The sequence below is a fragment of the Hyperolius riggenbachi genome, chromosome 9, assembly GCF_040937935.1.
Source record: "Hyperolius riggenbachi isolate aHypRig1 chromosome 9, aHypRig1.pri, whole genome shotgun sequence".
NCBI classification, from domain to species: Eukaryota; Metazoa; Chordata; class Amphibia; order Anura; family Hyperoliidae; genus Hyperolius; species Hyperolius riggenbachi.
In genome coordinates, this window is record NC_090654.1 from 237,029,713 (window position 1) to 237,052,785 (window position 23,073).

The 23,073-nt window shown below is 45.3% G+C and overlaps 1 protein-coding gene across 2 annotated transcripts in view; it reads left to right on the forward strand.

Moving 5' to 3' along the window:
- Nucleotides 1-23,073, forward strand: part of MAP4K5 (mitogen-activated protein kinase kinase kinase kinase 5) — a 220,512-nt gene that overhangs the window by 47,690 nt on the left and 149,749 nt on the right. For both annotated transcript variants that reach the window (XM_068254176.1, XM_068254177.1), the window contains exon 2: nt 21,273-21,330. In XM_068254176.1, coding sequence (XP_068110277.1) covers nt 21,273-21,330 — 58 coding nt within the window. The remainder of the gene's footprint in view (nt 1-21,272; nt 21,331-23,073) is intronic.

The window sequence follows — 23,073 nt, forward strand, 5'->3', positions numbered from 1 at the left end:
TCTAGGTGTACTTTCCTGTATGTTAATCTGTAATGCACATGAGAAGCACTGTATGATAGTTTGTACAAGGCATCCTAGTACATGTAAAATGCACCTAAAGAGAAATTCCTTTTCATCCACTGTAAGAAATTAATTTCCTGTTCCATCTTCACAAAATGCTAGGATTAATGGCAATCATTATTAGTTTGCATACATTGTTTATGAGCATATAAAACACAAGCGTTCCATGTTGTTCCTATAGAAATTGCAAATAGGTCTGTCAAAATTTGCTTCCAGTCACTTATACTATCTTGTGTTAGTTAAGGTGTCCACTAATTACTCAAGCAGTAAGATGGGAGTTAGAGGGCAATCTGCACTCCAAACACAGGCAGTGTTCTCCCCAGAATTTTTTTCCAGCCGGGTGGCATGAAAAAGTAGCCGGGTGGGGCAATATGAGAGAATGCAGGACTGGTGCTTCTGTGCCCAACTCTACTTACAGCAGATGAGGAGGTGAGCTGATGACAGCCGGGTGCTCATCAAAACTAGCCAGGTGGAGCACCCGGCTAAAAGAGCCTGGGGAGAACACTGACAGGATTGTTGCCATGGCTGAAATGAGTAAAATTTCAGCATGCGGTCTGTTTTGTAAATACGTAGCTGCCTGCAAATGGAAAAGGAAAAATAATTTACAAGATGATGAAAATGAAGGGGGGGAACAATGGATAAGGGTGTTAATGTTAAAGTGCACCAGAGCTGAAAATTAAAAAGATTTTATACATACCTGGGGCTTCCTCCAGCCCCGCTCCGCCGCCCTCTGCTGCTCGCAGCTTCAGGAACCGGGTCCCAGCACTTCTGTCGGTTGGAGCCAGTCTAGCGTAAGAGAAGTGCGCTGTTTGCGTATCTCTCCAGCAGCCGCTGGAGAGATCCTTAGGGGGCGCGTCTCCTGCGTAGCTGGGCGCGACTGACATCAATGACGAAACCCGGTTCCTTAAGTTGCGGGCGGCGGAGTGGGAGCGATCAGAGCTCATGGGGCTGGAGGGAAGCCCCAGACATGTATAAAATCTTTTTAATTTTCCAGCTCTGAGTCCCTTTAAGGTGCCCACAAACAGTATTACTTGACTTGGCGGTTAATGTGAAGAGCAACAAAAAACTCCCAGCGCTGTCCCCCTTCCCCCCCCCCACTCAGAGCGGAGCGGACCAGTTCACTGTTCCTCCGTTTTTCTCATCGCTTTCATGTCTGGATTGGATGTGTTTCCACCATGAGACTCTATGGGAAATGCATCTGCTGGTCCAGAAAAATGCATTAGGCTGGGACTTTGCGTTCTATTTGCCGCAACACAGCAAACAAATTCTTTTTTTGAATGCAAGTGGAAACGGACCCATAGGTCTGCATTGGATCTATTGGCTCAGTTTCATTGCGCTGTGGAAGACTGCTTTTTCTTCTTTTTTTTTTGCAAGTAGGAACTGGCCCTAAATCATTATATGTTCCCCATTGGAAAAGTTCTATAATGTATGCAGGGTTGGACTATCCCAGCAGCCAGGCAGATAATGGGGTTGATTCACTAGTAGCCATGAATATTGATGCACACAGATAGCACACAGCCATAATACCGGTACTTACAACAGCAGAGCGCAATTAGTGCGGCCCACAGTACATGTACGTTGTTACAGTACAGTAGTTAATCAATCCCAATATACAGCTGGCGCCTAGCTTTTGAAAACGTTCCTAGTTTTGCTCCTAAAAATTTCCTAACTGCCTTTGGACTGGACCCATCGGCCTTCTCCAGGCCTGATAAAAGGATGCTGTAAATGTCTGTAGTCTGGGGGAGAGTGCTGAATTGCATTCGCAGAGCTGAAACAAGTCCCTTGGGGAGGGGGATTCCATGCAGTCTGCAAATGTCAGAGCCTCTGGAATGTCTTCAGTGGGGAAGAGGTGGCGTGTGTTTGAAGACGCAGCACTGTCACAACTTGTCTTCCCTGTAACTTCATGCAAATCTTATTCCTGTTCAAACAATCACGGGCCTGCTAGGAGGCTGGATATTGATTTGGTAATTTGAACTGCTTTGCAGTCTTTGCTTGCAGGTAGCAATGGGGTTTTCTTTCCAGGAAAGAGAAGCACATTAAAGAGAACCAGAGATGAAGCAACCTCATGTATTTTACCTTATAAATCAGTGGGAACATGACAGTAAACACCTAATCTGCTCTTTGTTACATTGTTCTCTGTTTAATTTGCCTGTTATCACCTCTAAGATAAGAATCCCGACTAAGCAGTTGGTCTGGCTTTGCTACAGAATAATTATAGCTGAGACTGTGTTCTTTGCTGTCTTCAAGTCCAAGCCTGCCCCCTGCTGGCTTTGCTCAGGAATCATTATAGCTGAGTCATTATAGCAAAGCCAGAATCAATGCTCAGTCCGGGATTCTTATCTCAGCTAGATAACAGACACTTTTAGCAGTGAGGATGGAACAGAGAGCATGGTAAATGTTTTCTCTAATGTTCCCACTGATTTCTATGGTAAAATACACAAGGGTGCTTCGTCTCTGGTTCACTTTAAAGAGGAGCCCCACTAAGTGGTGTTTACATATAAAAGCACATATACTTTGCCAAGTTTCTGCATTGATGGGAAGGAATCTGATTGTGGCATTCAAAAATAAATCTTTGAACTGTATGGACAGTTATTCAGGTTTGGTTTCCCCTTAATGAGATTAAAGAGGAACTCCAGTGAAAATGTAATAAAAAAAAAAGTGCATTCATTTTTACAATAATTATGTATAAATGATTTAGTCAGTGTTTGCCCTTGTAAAAGCTTTCCACTCCCTGATTTACATTCTGACATTTATCACATGTTGACATTTTTACTGCTGGCAGGTGATGTCAGTGGAAGTAGCTGCTGCTTGCTTTTTTGGCAGTTGGAAACAGTTGTAAACAGTTATTTCCCACAATGCAACAAGGTTCACAGACAGGAAACTGCCAGGACCATGGTTCTCACAGTTTCCTGTGGGAGGGGTTTCACCACAATATCAGTCATACAACGCCCCCTGATGGTCTGTTTGTGAAAAGGAATAGATTTCTCATGTAAAAGGGGGTATCAGCTACTGATTGGGATGAAGGAAAAAAAAATCTAGCATGGCTTTCCTTTTCAATCATAATTTCATGACCTCATCAACACTTAGATCTGTCCCAGTCCAGCTGAGTTTAGTAATGGATAATGTGCTGGTTAAAGGACAAGAGAGGCGACAAAATAAACCTCTATTTCCCTGGTGCTTCTTCCAGCCCCTAGAAGTCACGTGTGTCCTTTGCTGCAGCTCCGGTCTTCTCCCTGGTCCCGCTGTGGACCTCAGATGTGGTCTTCTGCGCATGCGTGTGAACATGCCCATGTTGCCGTCTGTGCAGTACGATCCCGATGACTTGAGCGTGCTCAGGCATGGGAAGGTAATCCCTCGGGGGTCGGCGATACATTAGAGGCTGCCAGCGGGACCCTGGAGAATGGAGCTGCGGAGGGGGACACACGTGACTTCTAGGGGCTGGAAGAAGCCCCAGGTAAGTAAAGATAGATTTGTTGCCTTGCTTGTCCTTTAAGGCACCGTCACTAACATAGTAGACCATGGTTTGGATCCTGGCTGAAGCCAGTACCGATTCAGTAAGGAGGTTTTGGGTAAGACCAGGGCCGTGGAGTCAGCAATTTTTGGGTGCCTGGAGTCGGAGTCATTGGTTTCATTAACTGAGGAGTCCGAGTTGGATGATTTTTGTACTGACTCCACAGTCCTGGGTAAGATTCCCTAACACTGCATGGTGGCCTGTTGAGCGTTCCCTTAGGGTTCTTTCACACTAGAGGCTACGGTAGAAAAGGCTGAAAGTCAGCCTTTTGCTTAACGCCAATACATAGCGTTTTCAAAGCGTTTTACAGCTCATATGAAAACGTCCTTTTTCTATAAAAATAAGTGAACAAGTCAACTGTAAAACGCTTTGAAAACGCTTTGAAAATGCTGAAGTTGGCGTTTTCCATTGACTATCATTGAAACGCCAACAGCCAACTTCGGCTGTAAACAGCCCTGAAAAAGCTCCTGGGAGCGTTGAAACGCAACGCTCCAGAACGCCGAGTTAGATGTGAAAGGTAAAATGAAAGTCTACGGACTTCAATTTTACCTTAGAAAACGCCAACTTCGGCTGTGGCGTTAAAACGCCGAAAAAGTCCTCTGGTGTGAAAGGGCCCTTAGTGGCTGCAGTTCTCAAGCACTTGAGTCTGACAGGAGAAAAGTGCTATATAAATGTTAGCAGTGTTAATAATGTAATTATGAAGTTAAGTGATAAGCAAACTGTTGATTATCAGTCATACCGCAGCACTACACTGTTTGATGCAGTGCAGCGCCATGGGCCATCAATTGACTATGATTCTTGCCACGCCACCGATCAATTAATTTTTCCCATCCTGTCTGATCGATACTTTCAATCGATTTTTGGTCATGTGGAACAAGAAAATCAATGTGATTTAGCACCTTTAGCTTGTTGGGGCCATGGACATTTTTACTAATAATGAAGATGTGCCCATGTGGTCACTGGCATTGTTCTAAAACCTTATACAAGTGCTAGATGGTTCCCAGCTAAGGCAACCAGTTGGGGCTGTCTCTGAAGTCTAGCATATGTCTGGTGGCCCCAATGGCGGTGGTAAAATCAAAGCTGGCATTTGTGTACCACCAGGTTTTAAAGTAAAGCTGAGACAATTTGGAAAAAAGGTGTTTTCTTTTGTTTTGTTTTTTACATAACTGGAGCTTCCTCCAGCTCCCTGTAGTCCATCTGCTTCCTCGATGTTATTCCGGTCCCCTCCACTATGGCGCAGTAAAGTCCGTGATCCAGCTTGGTTGCCAACGACTGCACATGTGCTGAACTTTCCTCACTTTTGTCTCAGGTGCACTTTAGTGGACCTGAACTCTTGCACAGGACAGAAGGAAAAACAGAGATAAATCACCCTGTATGTATTTGGAGAGTTTAGCCTAATTCCCCCTCTGTGACTAATCACAAGTGCGATTTGATTTCTCAGATGTGTCAGCTCAGGAATCTTGGCAGAGCAGCTAATTTGTAAAACCAGGATGTTAACCCTAAGTCTGCTTCCATGAAAGCAGGAAGTAGACCCACTGCAGATTTATTGCAGGATTTCTATAAGCTGTAACAAATAATTTTTTTCTTTAAAGCTTATTATGCTGCTGCTTATCTTTTAGAGTAAAGAGGAAGTTCTGAGTTCAGGTCCACTTTATGGTAAAAGTACAGGTGCACTTTAATTGTACTTGTGTGCAGGCCCGCATTTACCTCACAGGAGCCTATAGGCACAGATGTCCTGGCACCCTAGACTTCACCCTCCATGAGCCTTCAAACCCTCACCGAACCGCACCACAAGTGTGCTGGCTGTCCCTGCTGTCACTTCTCCCTTACCTTCCTTGCCTCCCTTACCCGTCATAGGTAGCAACAGGTGCCCCTCAGTATTAGGTAGTCAAAGCTATACTCAGTATTAAGTAGCTAGAGGTGCCCCCAAGTATTAGGTTGCTAGAGGTCCCCCTGACTGAAGGGAGATCTGGTCAGTGGAATGCCGAGACCAGGGTGAGTAACCTCTCGTTTAAACTCCACTCTGGGCTCTGCATAGGTAAGGTGGGAGGGAGGCATTTGGGGAGTGAGGCGCTTTTCCATCATCAAGCGCCTGTACGCACGTGCCTATAGTGCCTTATGCTAAATCCGGCCCTGCTTGTGTGTATCGCTCATAATACAGGCTAGTAATCTGCACACCTGGCTCTCCAGCTGTTAAGGAACTACAAGTCCCGCAATGCATTGCAGGAGTCTGACAGCCACAGTCATGATTCATAAAGGCAAATGCATTGTGGGACTTGTAGTTCCTTAACAGCCGGAGAGCCAAGTTTGCAGATCACTGGGCTAGTAGATGAGAAGCAGGCAACTGGTTGATATAAACAACAACAGTGCTCCTTGTTTGCAGCAGACATGGAGTTGGCTGGACTGGGCTTTGTAGCGCAGTTTCTGGATATAGTCAGGCAAAGGCTTGGCAAGTTTCACTGGCTGCCTGATCACAGTAAGCTGTTCTCTATATAATTAGTTAGGGATTAAGCGGAAGCCTGTTAGAAATATGCCCCGCACACTCCAGCCCTGCTCTTCAAAACAGTGATTACCTCAGCTTTGTATCTGTCGGGTTTCTGTTCCGTCAACCACACGGAACACAACAATATACAAAATTGGTACAGAATTGGTGACAAAAGTAACATGAATAAAATTATAACAAATTCGAAGACACAAAAGGGTGAGATATTTACTAAACTGCCACAATCAGAATGTGTGTAAATTCTTACCGCATGAGTAGAGCAGAATTGCATTACACGGAATGCATTACACTCTACTTATCGTGTGTAAGACTACACACGTCATTCTGATTACCGCAGTTTAGTGAATATACCCCATTAATTACTGTATCAAATCAGTTTGGCTTTCTTTTAACTTATGATTTTCTACTGCTAGGCTTTGTCCGTTCTTCGCTCATCAATAAACGTACTGTGAACAGCTCCTGTTTGTTAAAAAGGAGCCGTTCACAATTGTCACTCTGTAACAAATCCGCGGGATCAGTTTCAGTTCCCCTATTTAGCCTCTGTGGTTCACGCATCTGCCCCATGCTACATGTCCTGCTGCCGCTTAGTCCCTGTACACAGCCTGCTGGCCATCAGAAGAATGGGGATCTCCATTGGGAATCCTCAGCAACAAGGAAAATGGTCATTGGTTCATGGTGGACCAATGAAAATTCTCCCTGATGCTAGGGAGAATTTGTCTGTTGCAGCCTATAAAGAGCTCCATGCTTCTGCCGGCTTCCGGGCTAAATACAGAACGGCGACTATTGGCAGCAGGACACACGAGTGTTGATCTCGGGTGGACGTGTAGGTTACACTTGGGCATCAGGAAGGAGGAAAGATGAGTTAGGCTTTGTCAACATGCTGGTGGTTCTCAGTCGAGGTGGTCGGTCAGGGCTGTCTCCTCTAAGAAGCTGAGCTGCTTTATTGTTTTGTCCTAACACATGCATAGAGCATTGACCTACTCTGTAACCCTCTTGTTCGACCATGCGCGTCCCACCTCCTTCCCCAGCAACAGACGTGCCAGCTTTAGGCATCAAGAAGGATTTTTCAAGGGAGGCAGGTTAGGGCTAGGCATGAAAAAAGGAATTAACATTGGAGGTTAGAGTTTTAATGTTAAAGTCCATATACACTTCCTCAATTGGCAAGCTTTTCTCCTCCCTGGGCTTCAATTACCACCTTTATGCAGATGACACTCAGATTTACCTCCATACCCCCGATCTCTCAGCCACCACCATAAACAAGGTCTTCTCATGTCTCTCAGCAATTTCCTCCTGGATGTCAGCTAGGTTCCTAAAGCTTAACCTAGACAAAACTGAGCTCCTGATCTTTCCACCCCATGCTGCTGCACCCATCCCAGGTTTCCACCTCACAATCGACAACACAACCATTCTCCCTACCTCCCAGGCCCGCTGCCTGGGTGTCACCTTGGACTCTGACCTCTCCTTCATCCCACACATCGAAAACATCACAAGAGCCTGCAATTTCCACCTCCGTAATATCTCCAAGATCCGCCCATTCTTAACCCCGGACACGACCAAACTGCTCATCCATGCCCTCATCATCTCCCGCCTTGATTACTGTAACTCACTCCTTTCTGGCCTCCCCCTGAAACGCACTGCCCCCCTTCAATCAGCGATGAACGCGGCTGCAAGACTCATCCATTCTTCGCACCGCTCTGCATCCACATCTCCCCTTTGTGAATCCCTGCACTGGCTCCCTATCCGTCTCAGGATAAGTTTCAAGATTCTATGCCTGGCGTATAAATCTGTGCACAAAACATGCCCTACCTACATCTCGGAGCTTGTTCACAAGTATACACCAGGTCGCCCCCTCCGTTCCTCCAACGACCTTCGCCTCACCACCCCGCCCATTTCACACTCCCATGCCCGCCTGCAGGATTTCTCAAGAGCTGCCCCCACCCTCTGGAATGCCCTTCCACCACCCATCAGACTTGCTCCCTCTTTCAACACATTCAAGCAAGCCCTCAAAACCCACCTCTTTATGATGGCCTACCCACCTCCTACCACACAGTAACTCTCTAAGGAATATTTAACAGCCCCCCCTAGTGTTTCCACCCCTCCCTTTAGATTGTAAGCCTCTGGCAGGGTCCTCCAATCCCTAGTGTAATCTACAGGATCATGTGCTCCTGTCCTATGACAGCCTGTACTTGTATTACTGGGCCTACCTAACCAGCCCATATTGCATGATCATGTATTTTGTACAATTTGTATGTATAACTTTGTTCTATGTGTATAACCCTATGTATGTCATCCTTGTATCATTGTATATATTTATTGTTCAGCGCTGCGTAATATGTTGGCGCTTTATAAATACAATAAATACAATAAATAAAAGTGGGTCCGAGATGAAAAACTAACTATGACAAGTAACTTGTCTATATATCTTATCTAAAGTTTACACAGCAAATCCGGCTGCAAACAGCTTCAACAGTTTCATGTTTGTTTATTCCTGGGATACAGCGGCCATGTTTTGTTTGTCACATTACACACAGGCAAGCTGCAACTGCATCTCCAGCCCTCAGCTCACTCCCCTCTCCTGCTCCCTCCTCCCCTCTGTCTCTGAAATCTCTGGCTAGTAACCTCCTCCTGCCCAGACTGAGCTCCCATAAGCCCTTGCTACATGGAGTGCTAAAGGCACTTTGAGCTGTGGGCAAGGTTTATAGGGAATTAGAGTATTAAAAAAAAAGTATTTGGCTTGAGTGCCCTATAAACTATATGTAAGAAACTCAATTATCGGTATGCAATGAGTAAAAGTTTCTCGGATCCACTTTAAAAGCAAACCTTACTCTTAAGAATGTATGCCTCGGTAGAGGGAAACCTCTTGATTGTTAAGAGGCTTCCTGTGTCCACTGATCCTGTGCTGGGGCCCTATGAACTTGGCAAACACATACAAGCACGGCCAACCTGCACAGGGCTCTGGGAGGGGTTCCCCCTGGTATGGTGAGGGGATGGGGAAGCCTCTGTACTATCCAGAGGCTTCCCTCTACTTAAGTAAGTACCCATTTGGGGCACTTTCTCTGACTATGGGGACACTTTAATGTTGTAAGTTAGGGTTGATGGCATTAGGAGAAGGTAAACCTTGGTGGGAGGTTGGGCAAATCTGCGTCAGGCTATGAGAGGACAGATATCATCATGAATATTAGTTACTGTCAGGCAAACAACGTAAGTGCCACCGTTAGGATAGTGTCATAGCCCAAGTGATGCATCACAGCAACAACACTGAAACTAAAAGTATTCAGTACAGAAGTTATACAGAACAGGAACACAGCATGCTCATAGGCATGTGAATGCACTCTGCAGTGCCTGCTGTAATGTGGCAATACAGAAGCCTGTCTCAGCGATCTGATAAAGGCTCTCTCAGGCACTCTCAGTGCTTCAGTAGTAGAGATGACACATACATCTGTGATCAGTTAAAAAGTTGGGAATCTGCGTTGTGTAATAGAATGCAGCTTCCCTGACTTGGGTCTGTGTGTGCTATGCAGTTCTGGTACAGTGACAGCCACTGTCTGTTTACAGGCATTACTGGCAGCTCCGTCTCAATTACTAGACAAACACTCCATCCTCTGTCCCACTGACAATAGGGCAGACAGTCCTCCCTGTGAACTAGTCCTAAAGACACAGGCTGGTACTTATGTCTGCTGCCTCCATTGGAGACACTATGGGGGATGGGGGTCCTTTGTTGTGAAGGTAGTAAAATATTTAAGATGAGCCTTAAATGGTGGCATGTCATTCTTGCCTAGCACATCCATAAAGCCGCATGTCAGACATGTCTAAACATACTCCGCGTATGTTTGTACACAGTCATGCTTTACTGCTGTAGCTATGTCATTCACCCCATGTGGACTGTTTAACGGGTTTGCTTTAAAGGGGACCCGAACTCTTGCAGAGCACACAATCGTTTTTTTCATTCCACTTATAAATGCTGTAGAAATTCACTGCACTGAGCTGTCTGTTTTGCTACATCAGAGTATAATTGGCCTTATCGCCTACCTGTGTAGGATGCTGTATACAATGGGGGAAGGAGGCAAAGATAGAATAATCTGGCATATTGGCCATATTAGTGCAGTTGATCTGGTGATGCATATATCAGAGTACATCTAATCAAGTGATTTTACTTAATTACTCTTTGGATAACTTCCTAACCAAGGCAACAATACAGTAAATAGTTATTGACATAAATCAACTGACTGCCCACTTTAGGCTGTGTTCCCACTAGAGAGGAGAATGTCCGTTCTTCACTCATCGCTAAACGGATAGTGAACGGCTCCTATTTTATAAATAGGAGCCGTTCACACTTGTCACAGTAAGCGGACCGCACTTCTGTGCAGTCCATGATAATCCTGGGCAGACGGATGTGTCTGCTTCTGCCCTACGCATCCCACCTATGATCTCCGCCACTCGCTCCCTGTACACAGGAAAGAGCGGACGCAAAATGGAAAGAGTGCATGGGATGTGCTTACCGTGTCCAGATTACATCTGCTTAAGTGGGGACAGAGCCTTATAGTGTGAGGAGCCAGTGTGGTAGTGACATCCATGATGTATAAGAAGACACTTAGCACCTCAAGCCTTGATTACATTAGTAGTCTGTGTTTTCCTTGTTTGCGGTCCAGACCAAAAAACACATCCCTCTACTACAAGCTGGTCTACGTTGTTTTTAGTATTCACCTCTTGTGATTTGATAAAGTGTTTGGAAGTGGCAGTCCTGGGGGTGTGGCTCTATGCAGTGTGCTTCATGTGAAATGTCTGCCTGGACTGTAATATGACAGGGGGACTCTGCCAGGAATATTGCGTTACCACAAGAGCACTGCAGCCTGTTCCGTTCCCTAATCCACAAGCAGCTGGGATTCCAGCTACAGCCAAATACCAGAGCCTTCTGACACACTACTAGGGGCTTCCTGGACATTTCCAGCACCAGCTGAAGCTTCACTGACCCACTCATGTCAGCCTCTATGTGGCCCTAAACTGAAATACTCTCCAAACTTCTCAATTGTAGTCAGATTTTTCCCCTCTTCTTTCTTCTCATTTTCACACAGGAAGCATTAAAGATAGGGGCTTATTGTCCACCATTTTGCTTTTTAGTACATACTATTTTAGGGACTTGTGCGCTTCTGTGCATTTTTAAGCAACACATCAATGTTAACTACTGATGCACATGGCTTAATAATGCACAGAAGCAAACTAGTGTACTTGGGCACTTAAAGTGTAACAGAGATGGCACACTGGTGCTTATTTAAACTTACCTGGGGCTTCGTCCAGCCCCATGAGCATTGTGACCTATCTCGCCATCCTCTTCAGCACCTCCATTCTGGCACTAAGACTCCTGGTAATTTGGTCAGTTGCTGGCAGTAGTGGGCTTCTGCGCATGTGCGGCCCGGCCACATGTGCGCTGCGGCTGTGCTCTCGTCCCCTGAAACGTTTTGTGCCAGCACAATGTTACTGCGCAGGCGCAGAAGCTTCCAGAGTACGGGAGGGATGAATAGTGTTGGATTGGGAGGTGGGAAAGCAGAGGAAATCTACTTGCTGGCCAAGCAGCAGTAATCAGTAATCGGGCTCACAGTGAAGACTTGCTACAGGTTTCTATTGGGAGTAATAAGACACAGGATTTCTGCTGCTTGGTCAGTGGGTGGATTTCCTCAGTTTTTCCACCTCCCAAACTGACACTGGCGACGAGGGGTGTGTGCGGCCAAGTCGTGTATGCACGGATAAACGGAGGTCATCGCGGCATAACGGAGGGGCCGAGGAGGACAGTGAGGGAGGGAGGGGATGCTCATGGTTCTGGAGAAAGCCCCAGGTAAGTATAAATAAGCGCTAGTGAACATCTCAGGTTCACTTTATCCTCCCTGGGGTTCAAGTTCCCCAGAATTTATGCAGGGCTGTGGAGTCGGTACAAAAGTCCACCGACTCGGACTCCTCAGTTTAGGATTCCACCGACTCAGACTTCCCTTAATTTGCATATTACAATTTTGTTGATTGAAAGTATGTAACATGAAATGCATCTCTTAACTGCCAACGCTTAGGAATTTTAAAATACAACTGAAGTGAGAGGGATATGGAGGCTGCCATATTTATTCCCTTTTAAACAATACCAGTTACCTGGCCATCCAGCTGATCTTCTGCCTCTAATACTTTTAGTCATAGACTAAAACTAGTCTTTGATAAGAGTACTTGTAAAGTGTACAGACCGGAACAAAGAACATCTATGAGGCCCTAGGCAATATAACTGTGGGTACATGTAAGAGTGATGTGCAGGTACTCTGCAGGGGAATGAGGGGATTCTTCCTCTATTACACATTCTTCATGTACAATCTGAACCAGGTTTATGGGTATTAGACAACACCTCTGTGTTCAATGTGCACAACATTCTCAGTGGATTCCCTGCAGCTCTGTAGGGAGAGCATATGTAGAGTATAGTACTACTGTGTAAAAAGTAAACCTGAGACAGATGAAATTAAAGTTTTATACATACCTGGGGCTTCCTCCAGCCCTCTTCAGGCTAATCAGTCCTTCACTGTCCTCCTCCGCCACCTGGATCTTCTGCAATGGGTCCAGGTACTTGAGCCAGTCGGGCGTAGTGCGCATGCACACACTATGCTGCTGGGAGCGAACTACACCTGCGCATGTGCAGAATGCTCCTGGCTGTGGGAGCGGCACGCGGCCGGACTGCCCTAACTGGCTGAATTACCGATACTCATAGCAGAAGATCCAGGTGAAGGAGCACAGCGAGGGACTGATTAGCCTGAAGAGGGCTGGAGGAAGCCCCAGGAATGTATAAACCTTTTCTTTTCATCCGTCTCGGGTACCCTTTAATTCGTAGTCGCCAAACCAAATTTTAACAACATATCAACTTATTTGATTTAATTTGCATAAACCAGCATCAACGCAGAATTATTTCCACCTTATTGACCATCTCTATTAGTGACACAGCTCATCAGGCTTTATACTTACTGCATAGATGTTATTTATTATATATAAAAGATTCCTGTGTACACATCATATATAAAGTCACAATCAGATGTGTATCTGACTTTAAAAATATGGAGAGAGTATTAAAACAAAAACAAAGGTATTTGGCTTGAGGAATGCCCTATAAACAATAGGAAAGGAACACAATTATGCAATCAGTAAAAGTTAATCTCGGATCCACTTTAATTGAAGCAGCACAAGTAACTATTTTTTGATTGGTTTATTTCATTTTTGTGGACTAAGCACAGCTATTACTGTATGTATAAATTATTTATGATGACTATTATCTGAGAAATAGAACATTTTATCATATTTTCTATTTTAATTACAGTTTAAATTCATTAGGAGTCGGAGTCGGTGCATTTTCCCCAACTCCAGGTACCCAAAAATTGCTCAGAGTCCTCGACTCTGACTTCACAGCCCTGGATTTATGTGCGAAAAGTGATCCAATTAATTTTCATAACCTTTTTTTCCTGTAACTTGCCAAAATGTGTCAAACAAGGGTCTAGTATACAGTGCAGAAAAGTACACATTAATACGGTTTACAGCATGTTTTGTATGGGAGTGTATAACAGTCAATACTGCTAGGGAGGTTTAGGTACGTTCACAATGACATGGTGCATTGCCTCAATGTGGTTGGGAGGCAGCTGTACACAGTCTTGCTTCTCGGTCTAGATGGCACTGAACAAAAGTCTCAACCTAGGATTCTTTAGCGTGTTTGCAAGCTGGTCCATTGAGATTTATCAGCATACCCAATATCAATTTAAAGGTTACCTAAAGTGAAAATTGTCTGGACAGTTCAACTTACCTGCGGCTTCTTCCAGCCCCCCGGAATCCTCCTGGTTCCTCTCCGTCATTCCTCATTGCTCCATTCAACCGCCCCTCTGTAAACTGGCCGATTTCTCCCCTCTGTAAACTGGCCGATTTGGGCAGTCGCAGGTCATTGCGTATATGTGTTGCCTCCGCCAAGTGCCTCCTCAATCACGCTCCCATGGCTGGGAGCATTGTGAGCAGTAGCAACTTCTACTTCCTGCGCAAGCGCAAAACACTCCTGGCCGCTGGGGCGCAACGGAGGAGATGCATTGTATGGGGCAGAACATGCAGTGTTAGGCGGGAGACAGTGGTTGAATGGAGCAGCCAAATAATGGCCAGTGACCAGGAAGAGTACAGGGGCCTGGAAGAAGCCCCATGTAAGTTTAAAGGACAACTGTAGTGAGATGCAGTGCTCTCCCCAGGCTCTTTTAGCCGGGTGCTCCACCTGGCAGTCATCGGCTCACCTCCTTGTCTGCTGTAAGCAGACTTGTGCAGAGAAGCGCCGGCACTGCATTCTTTCATCTTGCCCCACCCAGCTACTTATTCATGCCACCCGGCTGGAAAAAAATTTCTGGGGAGAATACTGCAAATGACTCAGACTCCTGAGTCTAATACTTACCAGGGCAATGGATTTGGTACAAAAATCATCCAACTCCCGACTCCTCAGTTTATGAAAACACCGACTCCACAGCCCTGGTTGAGGAGGCGGATTCAGAGCAATTTTGGGTACCTGGAGTCAGAGTATGAGTCCGTGGTTTCATAAACTGAGGAGTCGGATGATTTTTGTACCAAATCCACAGCCCTGGTAAGTATTAGACTAAGGAGTCGGAGTTAGAGCCATTTTGGGTACCTGGAGTCGGAGTTGGAGTCGTGGTTTCGTAAACTGATGAGCAGGAGTTGCAGTCGAATGATTTTTGTACCAACTCCACAGCTCTGCTTAAAGGTCTCTTGGTTTCCTCCTGTGCATCCCTGTTTTGTGGTCATGTCCCTCCGAAAGATCACAGATTGTTCATGCGGGCCTCCTTAAGTCCCTTCCCATGGCCGGTTGCATTCTGCGCATGTGCAGTTTGTCTTTACGAATTTCGCTTGCATACAATGCTCTCTGCCATGGAAGTTGATTGAGGAGACAAGCAGCTTGGCGCTTGCATACGCATGAGCCTGCGACTTTCAGTGGGTGCACTTTCGGAGGGGCACAATGTAGCGGAATCGGGAGGAAAACTTTTGATGGTAAGTAAAATAGAACCTGTTCTCCATGGCTCCATATAAGGCAACAATACCGATTTGCAGTGAATGCCTATAGATGTATGGCATTTGTAAGCTGATTTGACTCATTCTATTAATCTAAGAAAAAAAAAATCTACATTTCTTCTGTACCAAGATGTGACAGTGCGTAAAATGCATCTCCAGTCCCAGAAATGGGACAATGCTGCTTTCACTGTTTCCAGGCTGAAATCCAATAGTCTATTATTATTTCATAAGTAAGTCATTTTTTTTGTAGTCTGCAGTTGTAAGTGGAAAACGTATATATCCTTTTATGGTACTGTGCTGTTTTACCTTTAATTCTTGTATGAATGCTCTCTTAGTGGAACAGGTCAGAGAAGCAGCCTCCACATTTACCTCTAGCTGTGCTTGCTATCTTTCTTTATCTCCTGTGAGTTGGTCAACATAATTACCCTCTGAATAGGTATTGACAGGTGTTCCTAAAACCTCATACACACCAGTGTTCTCCCCAGGCTCTTTTAGCTGGGTGTTCCACCCAACTGTCATCGGCTCGCATCCTCAAACCCTTCCTATGCTGTAAGCAGAGCTGCACTGGTCCTGCTTTCCCCCCTCACACCCACCCGGCTACTTTTTAATGCCGTAACAAAACATTCAAGGATAACCAATACTGCTGCATGTGCTGAAAAAAGATACAAAATGTATTATGTGACAATTACCACAACATATACTGGCCAGGACTTGCCTAAAAACATGAATCAGCATGGTGAGCACATAGGATTGTAATTATTATAGACCTTAGATTGTGTGCAATTATGCCCAAATCGCCTGGCGACAAACCTATGCACAAAGATGGGCGGCACTACAATCTTCCTCGGTCAAACCAATATTACGTGTCTGTGATTTGCCACCGACCAAACGATGGTGTATGGCCTGTCCAAAATCGCCCAGCATCAGCCTATGCAAAAAATGGACGGCCTACCAATCTTAATTGGTCGTGTGTGGCCCCACCACCGACGCACACCGAGGCCTCAGAGCATGCCCACTATCCTTGTTGGAACTTCAGTGCAGACTTGGATAGTTTAGTCCCCCGTTAGAATCTGAGTTATCTTCAATCTGTATGGCAATGTCCCCTTTAAAACGCCTGCTGCGAGTAAGTAACTCAAAAGGACACGACTGGAACTATATCACTGCTCCCTAGATTCAGCTCTATGTAGATGATCTCCATGGGGATATAGACACATGCTGGCAGTATTCTTACCATATCACTGCGGCTGCTCAATACTGACTCACGGTTATATGGCGTTTGGCTGTGGTGGAAAGACTCCAATGTGCCTGTATATGCGTGCGGCCGCACAGGGTCCTTGTCCCGCCTTTTGATCCAGGACCCTCCAGACTTCAGGGGGCTTGCGGAGAGGCGTCCCTACTATCCGCACTGCTCCCCTTGCAAGGGCTCTTCCTGATCCCGACCGAGGTGTGTACTTCCTGTTAGACACCGTTCATGCGGCCATGCGTCCAGACATCCACGTGAGCGCTCACCATGCTGATTCGCCGCTTCCTGCTGACGCGTTTCGCCCCGCCCACGGGGCTTTCTCAAAACAGTGACGTAGCTGGCTACCCCGTGATCCTTCCTTTATATTTACAATCCTGTGGGAGGTTTCTTTCGCATACAATGAGCATACAATCTTTATGATAACGAATCATCCATATGGACTGAATTCAGATCTCAATATGGCATATTTTTTGCAATAATTCCTTTGTGTAATGAAGGTCCTTTCAAGAGACTCTCTGAAGACAAGACACTGATAAATGTTATTAATGTCTAGATGATTCGTTATCATAAAGATTGTATGCTCATTGTATGGGCGATTTTGGACAGGCCATACACCATCTTTTGGTCGGTGGCAAATCAGACACGTAATATTGGTTTGACCGAGGAAGATTGTAGTGCCGCCCATCTTTGTGCATAGGTTTGTCGCCAGGCGATTTGGGCATAATTGCACACAATCTAAGGTCTATAATAATTACAATCCTATGTGCTCACCATGCTGATTCATGTTTTTAGGCAAGTTTTTAAGTCTTGTCCTTGTCCTGGCCAGTATATGTTGTGGTAATTGTCACATAATAAATTTTGTATCTTTTTTCAGCACATGCAGCAGTATTGGTTATCCTTGAATGTTTTGTTACAGTACACCAGTATTTAACCAGTACGGCTCCTCTTTGCAGAGTAGTGCATTTTTCAAATTGGGTTGGACGCTCATAGTATACATATTGTCGATTTCTTTTTAATGCCCCCTGGCTGAAAACATTTTCTGCGGATAACGCCGCACACACTTGATTAAAGTTAGTTGAGGCAGCTGACAACGACCGCCTCAGCCGATAATCAAGCATGTGTGCAGTGGCTCTCAATCAGCGACCTGCAAGCGATCCACCCAGCGGATCAACTCACCGCCTTGACCAACGATTCTTTTAAAGGCACCGCTCCATCGCCTGCTTCATGACATCATGCCGCTCCATCCCCACCTTTCCTTCCATGGCAACTCAGCTACACAGCTGATGCATCTGTGCAGCCCGGCGATCTCACCCAAGGGGATCAGGTACTGAACCCCTACAGGCGACTTTGCACAAAGGAGTGCATGCACCTTTGAGCTTTTTACACACATAGATCCTGATACCTTGAGTGACAGTTTGAGGGCACTAGCCAAGACTAGCTGTTGGGAGTGGGGTGGAGTGGAGAAACAATTGCATGGCGAAGGGTGGGGGTTATGGAGGAGAACAGATCTCTCTACTAAATATCGAATGAGAACCCTCTAGCATTTGTATGAGGACAAAGCAACATAGCTTCAAGTATTTCATATAAAGCGGACATGAACTCAAAACTTCTCTGCTGACACAGCTGAGAGATCAAATTATTTACAGATAAGAGGAATTTAGATAAGCTAAAATCTCTAAATACATACAGGGTGCATTTCTTTGTTTTTCTTCTGTCATGTGCAAGTTCAGTTAACTTTAAGCAGAAACACAGAAGTGTTTACAATGTGCTATTAGTGTTTATCTCAGCAGTCATTTGTGGTTGGCTGTCTGAGACCTCTGATTATCTTGTTCTCCTGCTGTGTCTTCTGATAATGTCTGAGTGAGATAGCAGTATTCACCCATACAGTATACAGTTACATAATTGTGTGTGTTACATTGTGATTTTCTGACTGAGTGCATGAACAGGGCAACCTTGTAAAGCGTAAAACTTTCTAGTCCTGTTGTACAAAAAATGGAGGCCAGGACTGGCTGAGCTTCTTGCAGTGGTGCTGTTTATGGATGCACAGCTTGTTGGAATTCATTTGTACTTAAAGTGACCCTTAAGCGACCTAAAACAAGAAAACTTAAGATACTTGCCTAAGAAGAGGGAAGAGCCGTCCCGGTCCTATCTACGTCTCCTCATTCCCCCTTTTAAAATCCAAGCCTCCGGGAAGGCTTTGAAGGCTCTCATCCAAGAATGCCTCCAAAGACAAGCAACTCTGTACTGCGCATGTGTGAGTTTGTCCTCCTGCATGTACAGTGCGGAGCCACTTGTCTTTGGATGGACTTGGGGACCTGAGTACTTCTGAAGCCGTCCCAAAGAGCTATTAGATCTTTTGGGGTCAACGGGGGGATGATGAGATGTAGAGAGGACCAGGAAGGAAGGCTCTATGGGATCCAAAGCCTTCTTTCTAAGGGGAGTATGTTTTTTTATTTATTTTGTTTTAGGTTTGGACATATATATACGTCCAGTGCAGTTGTGGAGTGTGCACCTCCAGTTTGTTACTAAATGAGACACATGCGGTGTCATTTTAATTGAAAATGAAAGGTCCAACGTCTCCAAAGCCTCAGGTTTGTGACGGACTGCATCACATTTTCATCTACGGTAATATTTCCTGGTACTGAAGAGAATTCATGGTACCTTGAAGCTTCCCTGTACGCTGAAGCTTCCCTGTACCTGCAGAAGCAAAACAGCACCAAAGCATGAGTGACCCCCCGCCATGCTTCACAGTAGGCAAGATGTTCTTTTCTTCATAGACCTTGTTCTTCCTCCTCCAAACATAGCGTTGATCCATGGGCCCAAACAGTTCTAATTTTGTTTCATCAGTGCACAGAACACTATCCCAACAGATTTCTCTCCAATCATATTGGAATAGAGAATAATTTGTCTCTTGTTCGATCTGCTCATATATTGTCTGATGTATGGGCATCTTTAGCCTAAGTATAAACTGCGACTTGGCTGACTCCACCAGACACACACCAGACACACACCAGACACACACCAGACACACACCAGACACACACCAGACACACACCAGACACACACCAGACACACACCAGACACACACCAGACACACACCAGACACACACCAGACACACACCAGACACACACCAGACACACACCAGACACACACCAGACACACACAGAGACACACACAGAGACACACACAGAGACACACACACACACAGAGACACACACACACACACAGAGACACACACACACACACAGAGACACACACACACACAGAGACACACACACACACACAGAGACACACACACACACAGAGACACACACAGAGACACACACAGAGACACACACAGAGACACACACAGAGACACACACAGAGACACACACAGAGACACACACAGAGACACACACAGAGACACACACAGAGACACACACAGAGACACACACAGAGACACACACAGAGACACACACACAGACACACACAGAGACACACACACAGACACACACACAGACACACACACAGACACACACACAGACACACACACAGACACACACACAGACACACACACAGACACACACACAGACACACACACAGACACACACACACAGACACACACACACAGACACACACACACACACACACACACACACACACACACAGACAGACACAGAGACACACACACACACACACACAGAGACACACACACACACACACACACAGAGACACACACACACACAGAGAGACACACACACAGAGACACACACACACACAGAGACACACACACACACAGAGACACACACACACACACACACACAGAGACACACACACACACACAGAGACACACACACACACACACACACACACACACACACAGACACAGACACACACACACCTGTGTAGGTGTTAGGCAAGTATCAGTTGTAGAAGATGTATGGATTGGTTCCTATTTTATTTTGTAACTTCAGTACAATGCCTTCTTTTACAAACTTTTTTTTTAACTTTTTATTTCAAATACAGAAAGAGATAGGGACTGTAGGTTTGTTCTTATCCTGAATCTGTTCTTAAGTTGGAAACTCTGTGTGATCTCTGTCCCCTGTACCTCCTCTGTGGCTTCAATGTTCCCCCTCTGTGCCATCTCTTCCTCTTTACTATGTTTCCTCCGTGTCCCCCTTTGTGCCACCTCTGCCTCCTCCCGTCCTAGTGATGATTGTAATTTAATTTAGCAGAAATCAGAACTCTCTCTGTTGGTGGGCAGAAAAAGAGGGGGGGGGGAGGAGAGAGATCACTTGTCTGCTGAGTTGTAGGGCCCTGCAGCAAGCCCTCAAAGCTGCAGTGGCCTAATTTGTAAAAAATGGTCTGGTCACCTGGGGGGTAGGGAGGATTTTTTTAATATAGATTTTCTCAAAAACTACAAGGTCTTTTTGAAGAAAAATAGAATTTTGCTGTTCATGTCGGTTGGACGTTTGTAATTCGGGAACTACCTGTAATGACGTATTAAATGCATAAGTGCCTGACCTCGGGGTCGAGCCTTGTCACATGGAGACACTTGTGGTTGGCTACTTATCCAGGGAGCTGAAAATTGCAGCTAGGGTGACATGGTTATTAGCTGCCAGGACTGTGGAGTCCGGTACAAAAATCATCCAACTCCGACTCCTCACTTTAAGAAAGCACCGACTCAGACTCCAGGTACCATAAATTGCTCCAACTCCACAGCCCTTTTAGCTGCAATGGGCATCATTAGCACAACCAGTGCCGCTGGGAATGTGTTGCTGCTGCAGATCTCAGTGTGTGTGACTCACACCATATGGATTGTCGTGTATTGTCCAAATAAATATAGCTGCTTTCCTTTTCAGGTTCCTGGAATCTGTGCAGTAACCGGCATTTTCTGTTTTTGTGTTTCCAGGCCAGAAATCTGCAGACTGGGGAGTTGGCCGCAGTGAAGATTATAAAGCTGGAGCCTGGTGAGTGTCTCTCGGTATTGGGCTGGCCTCATGTTCTTCACACTTCCCTGTCAATGGTTAATGCATAGCTGTGCAGAGTGTTATCCTCTACCTTCAGCCAGCTAGCGGTTTCCTTACAGGAAGCCTGTACACAGACATTAGTTCTGTGAGTTCCACTTGCATCTACTTTCTGTGTATTCTTCATTTTATTAGGTTGTTTTTTTTTTGCGCTTTTCTTTCCCCGTTTCATTTGTTGTCTATTGCTTCATCGCATTTCATGTTCTATGGTTGCTCAGGTTCTCATTATTTTATGTTACAGTATTATGCAGCACTGGCCTCTTCTGCAGCACTTTACAGAGTACACAGCAATAGTGCTTCAGAGGTGCTCACAAGCTAATCCTTACCATGGTCATAGGCTGCATACACACATCCAATTTGCCAATCACTGACCTATTTTGCCACTTCTGTGGAGTATGAGAGCCAACAGATTTTGCATACTCTGAACACATTGTGTAGGCAAGCTCTCATACTACATGGGAATGGTAAAATTGGCCAATCAAAACTGGTTGTGTGTACCAGGCTACAGTCTAAAGGTGCCCATTAACAGTACAATTTTTAATGAACAATCACAACAGATTATTCAGATCATATTGCATGAAAACCGAGAGGCTACTGGGCCCAATCTAGCCTGAATGAGCACATTATCAACAGTTTATTTATTTAAGCATTTATACAGTGGTTTGCAAAAGTATTCGGCCCCCTTGAAGTGTTCCACATTTTCTCACATTACTGCCACAAACATGAATCAATTTTATTGGAATTACATGTGAAAGACCAATACAAAGTGGTGAACATGTGAGAAGTGGATCGAAAATCATACATCATTCCAAACATTTTTTACAAATCAATAACTGCAAAGTGGGGTGTGTGTAATTATTCAGCCCCCTGAGTCAATACTTTGTAGAACCACCTTTTGCTGCAATTACAGCTGCCAGTCTTTTAGGGTATGTCTCTACCAGCTTTGCACATCTAGAGACTGAAATCCTTGCCCATTCTTATTTGCAAAACAGCTCCAGCTCAGTCAGATTAGATGGACAGCGTTTGTGAACAGCAGTTTTCAGATCTTACCACAGATTCTCGATTGGATTTAGATCTGGACTTTGACTGGGCCATTCTAACACATAGATATGTTTTGTTTTAAACCATTCCATTGTTGCCCTGGCTTTATGTTTAGGGCCATTGTCCTGCTGGAAGGTGAACCTCTGCCCCAGTCTCAAGTCTTTTGCAGTCTCCAAGAGGTTTTCTTCCAAGATTGCCCTGTATTTGGCTCCATCCAGCTTCCCATCAACTCTGACCAGCTTCCCTGTCCCTGCTGAAGAGATGCACCCCCTGAGCATGATGCTGCCACCACCATATTTGACAGTGGGGATGGTGTGTTCTGAGTGATGTGCAGTGTTAGTTTTCCGCCACACATATCGTTTTGCATTTTGGCGAAAAAAGTTCCATTTTGGTCTCATCTGACCAGAGCACCTTCTTCCACATGTTTGCTTTGTCCCCCACATGGCTTGTGACAAACTGCAAACGGGACTTCTTATGCTTTCTGTTAACAATGCCTTTCTTCTTGCCACTCTTCCATAAAGGCCAACTTTGTACAGTGCATGACTAATAGTTGTCCTATGGACAGAGTCTCCCACCTGAACTGTAGATCTCTGCAGCTTGTCCAGAGTCACCATGGGCCTTTTGACTGCATTTCTGATCAGCGAT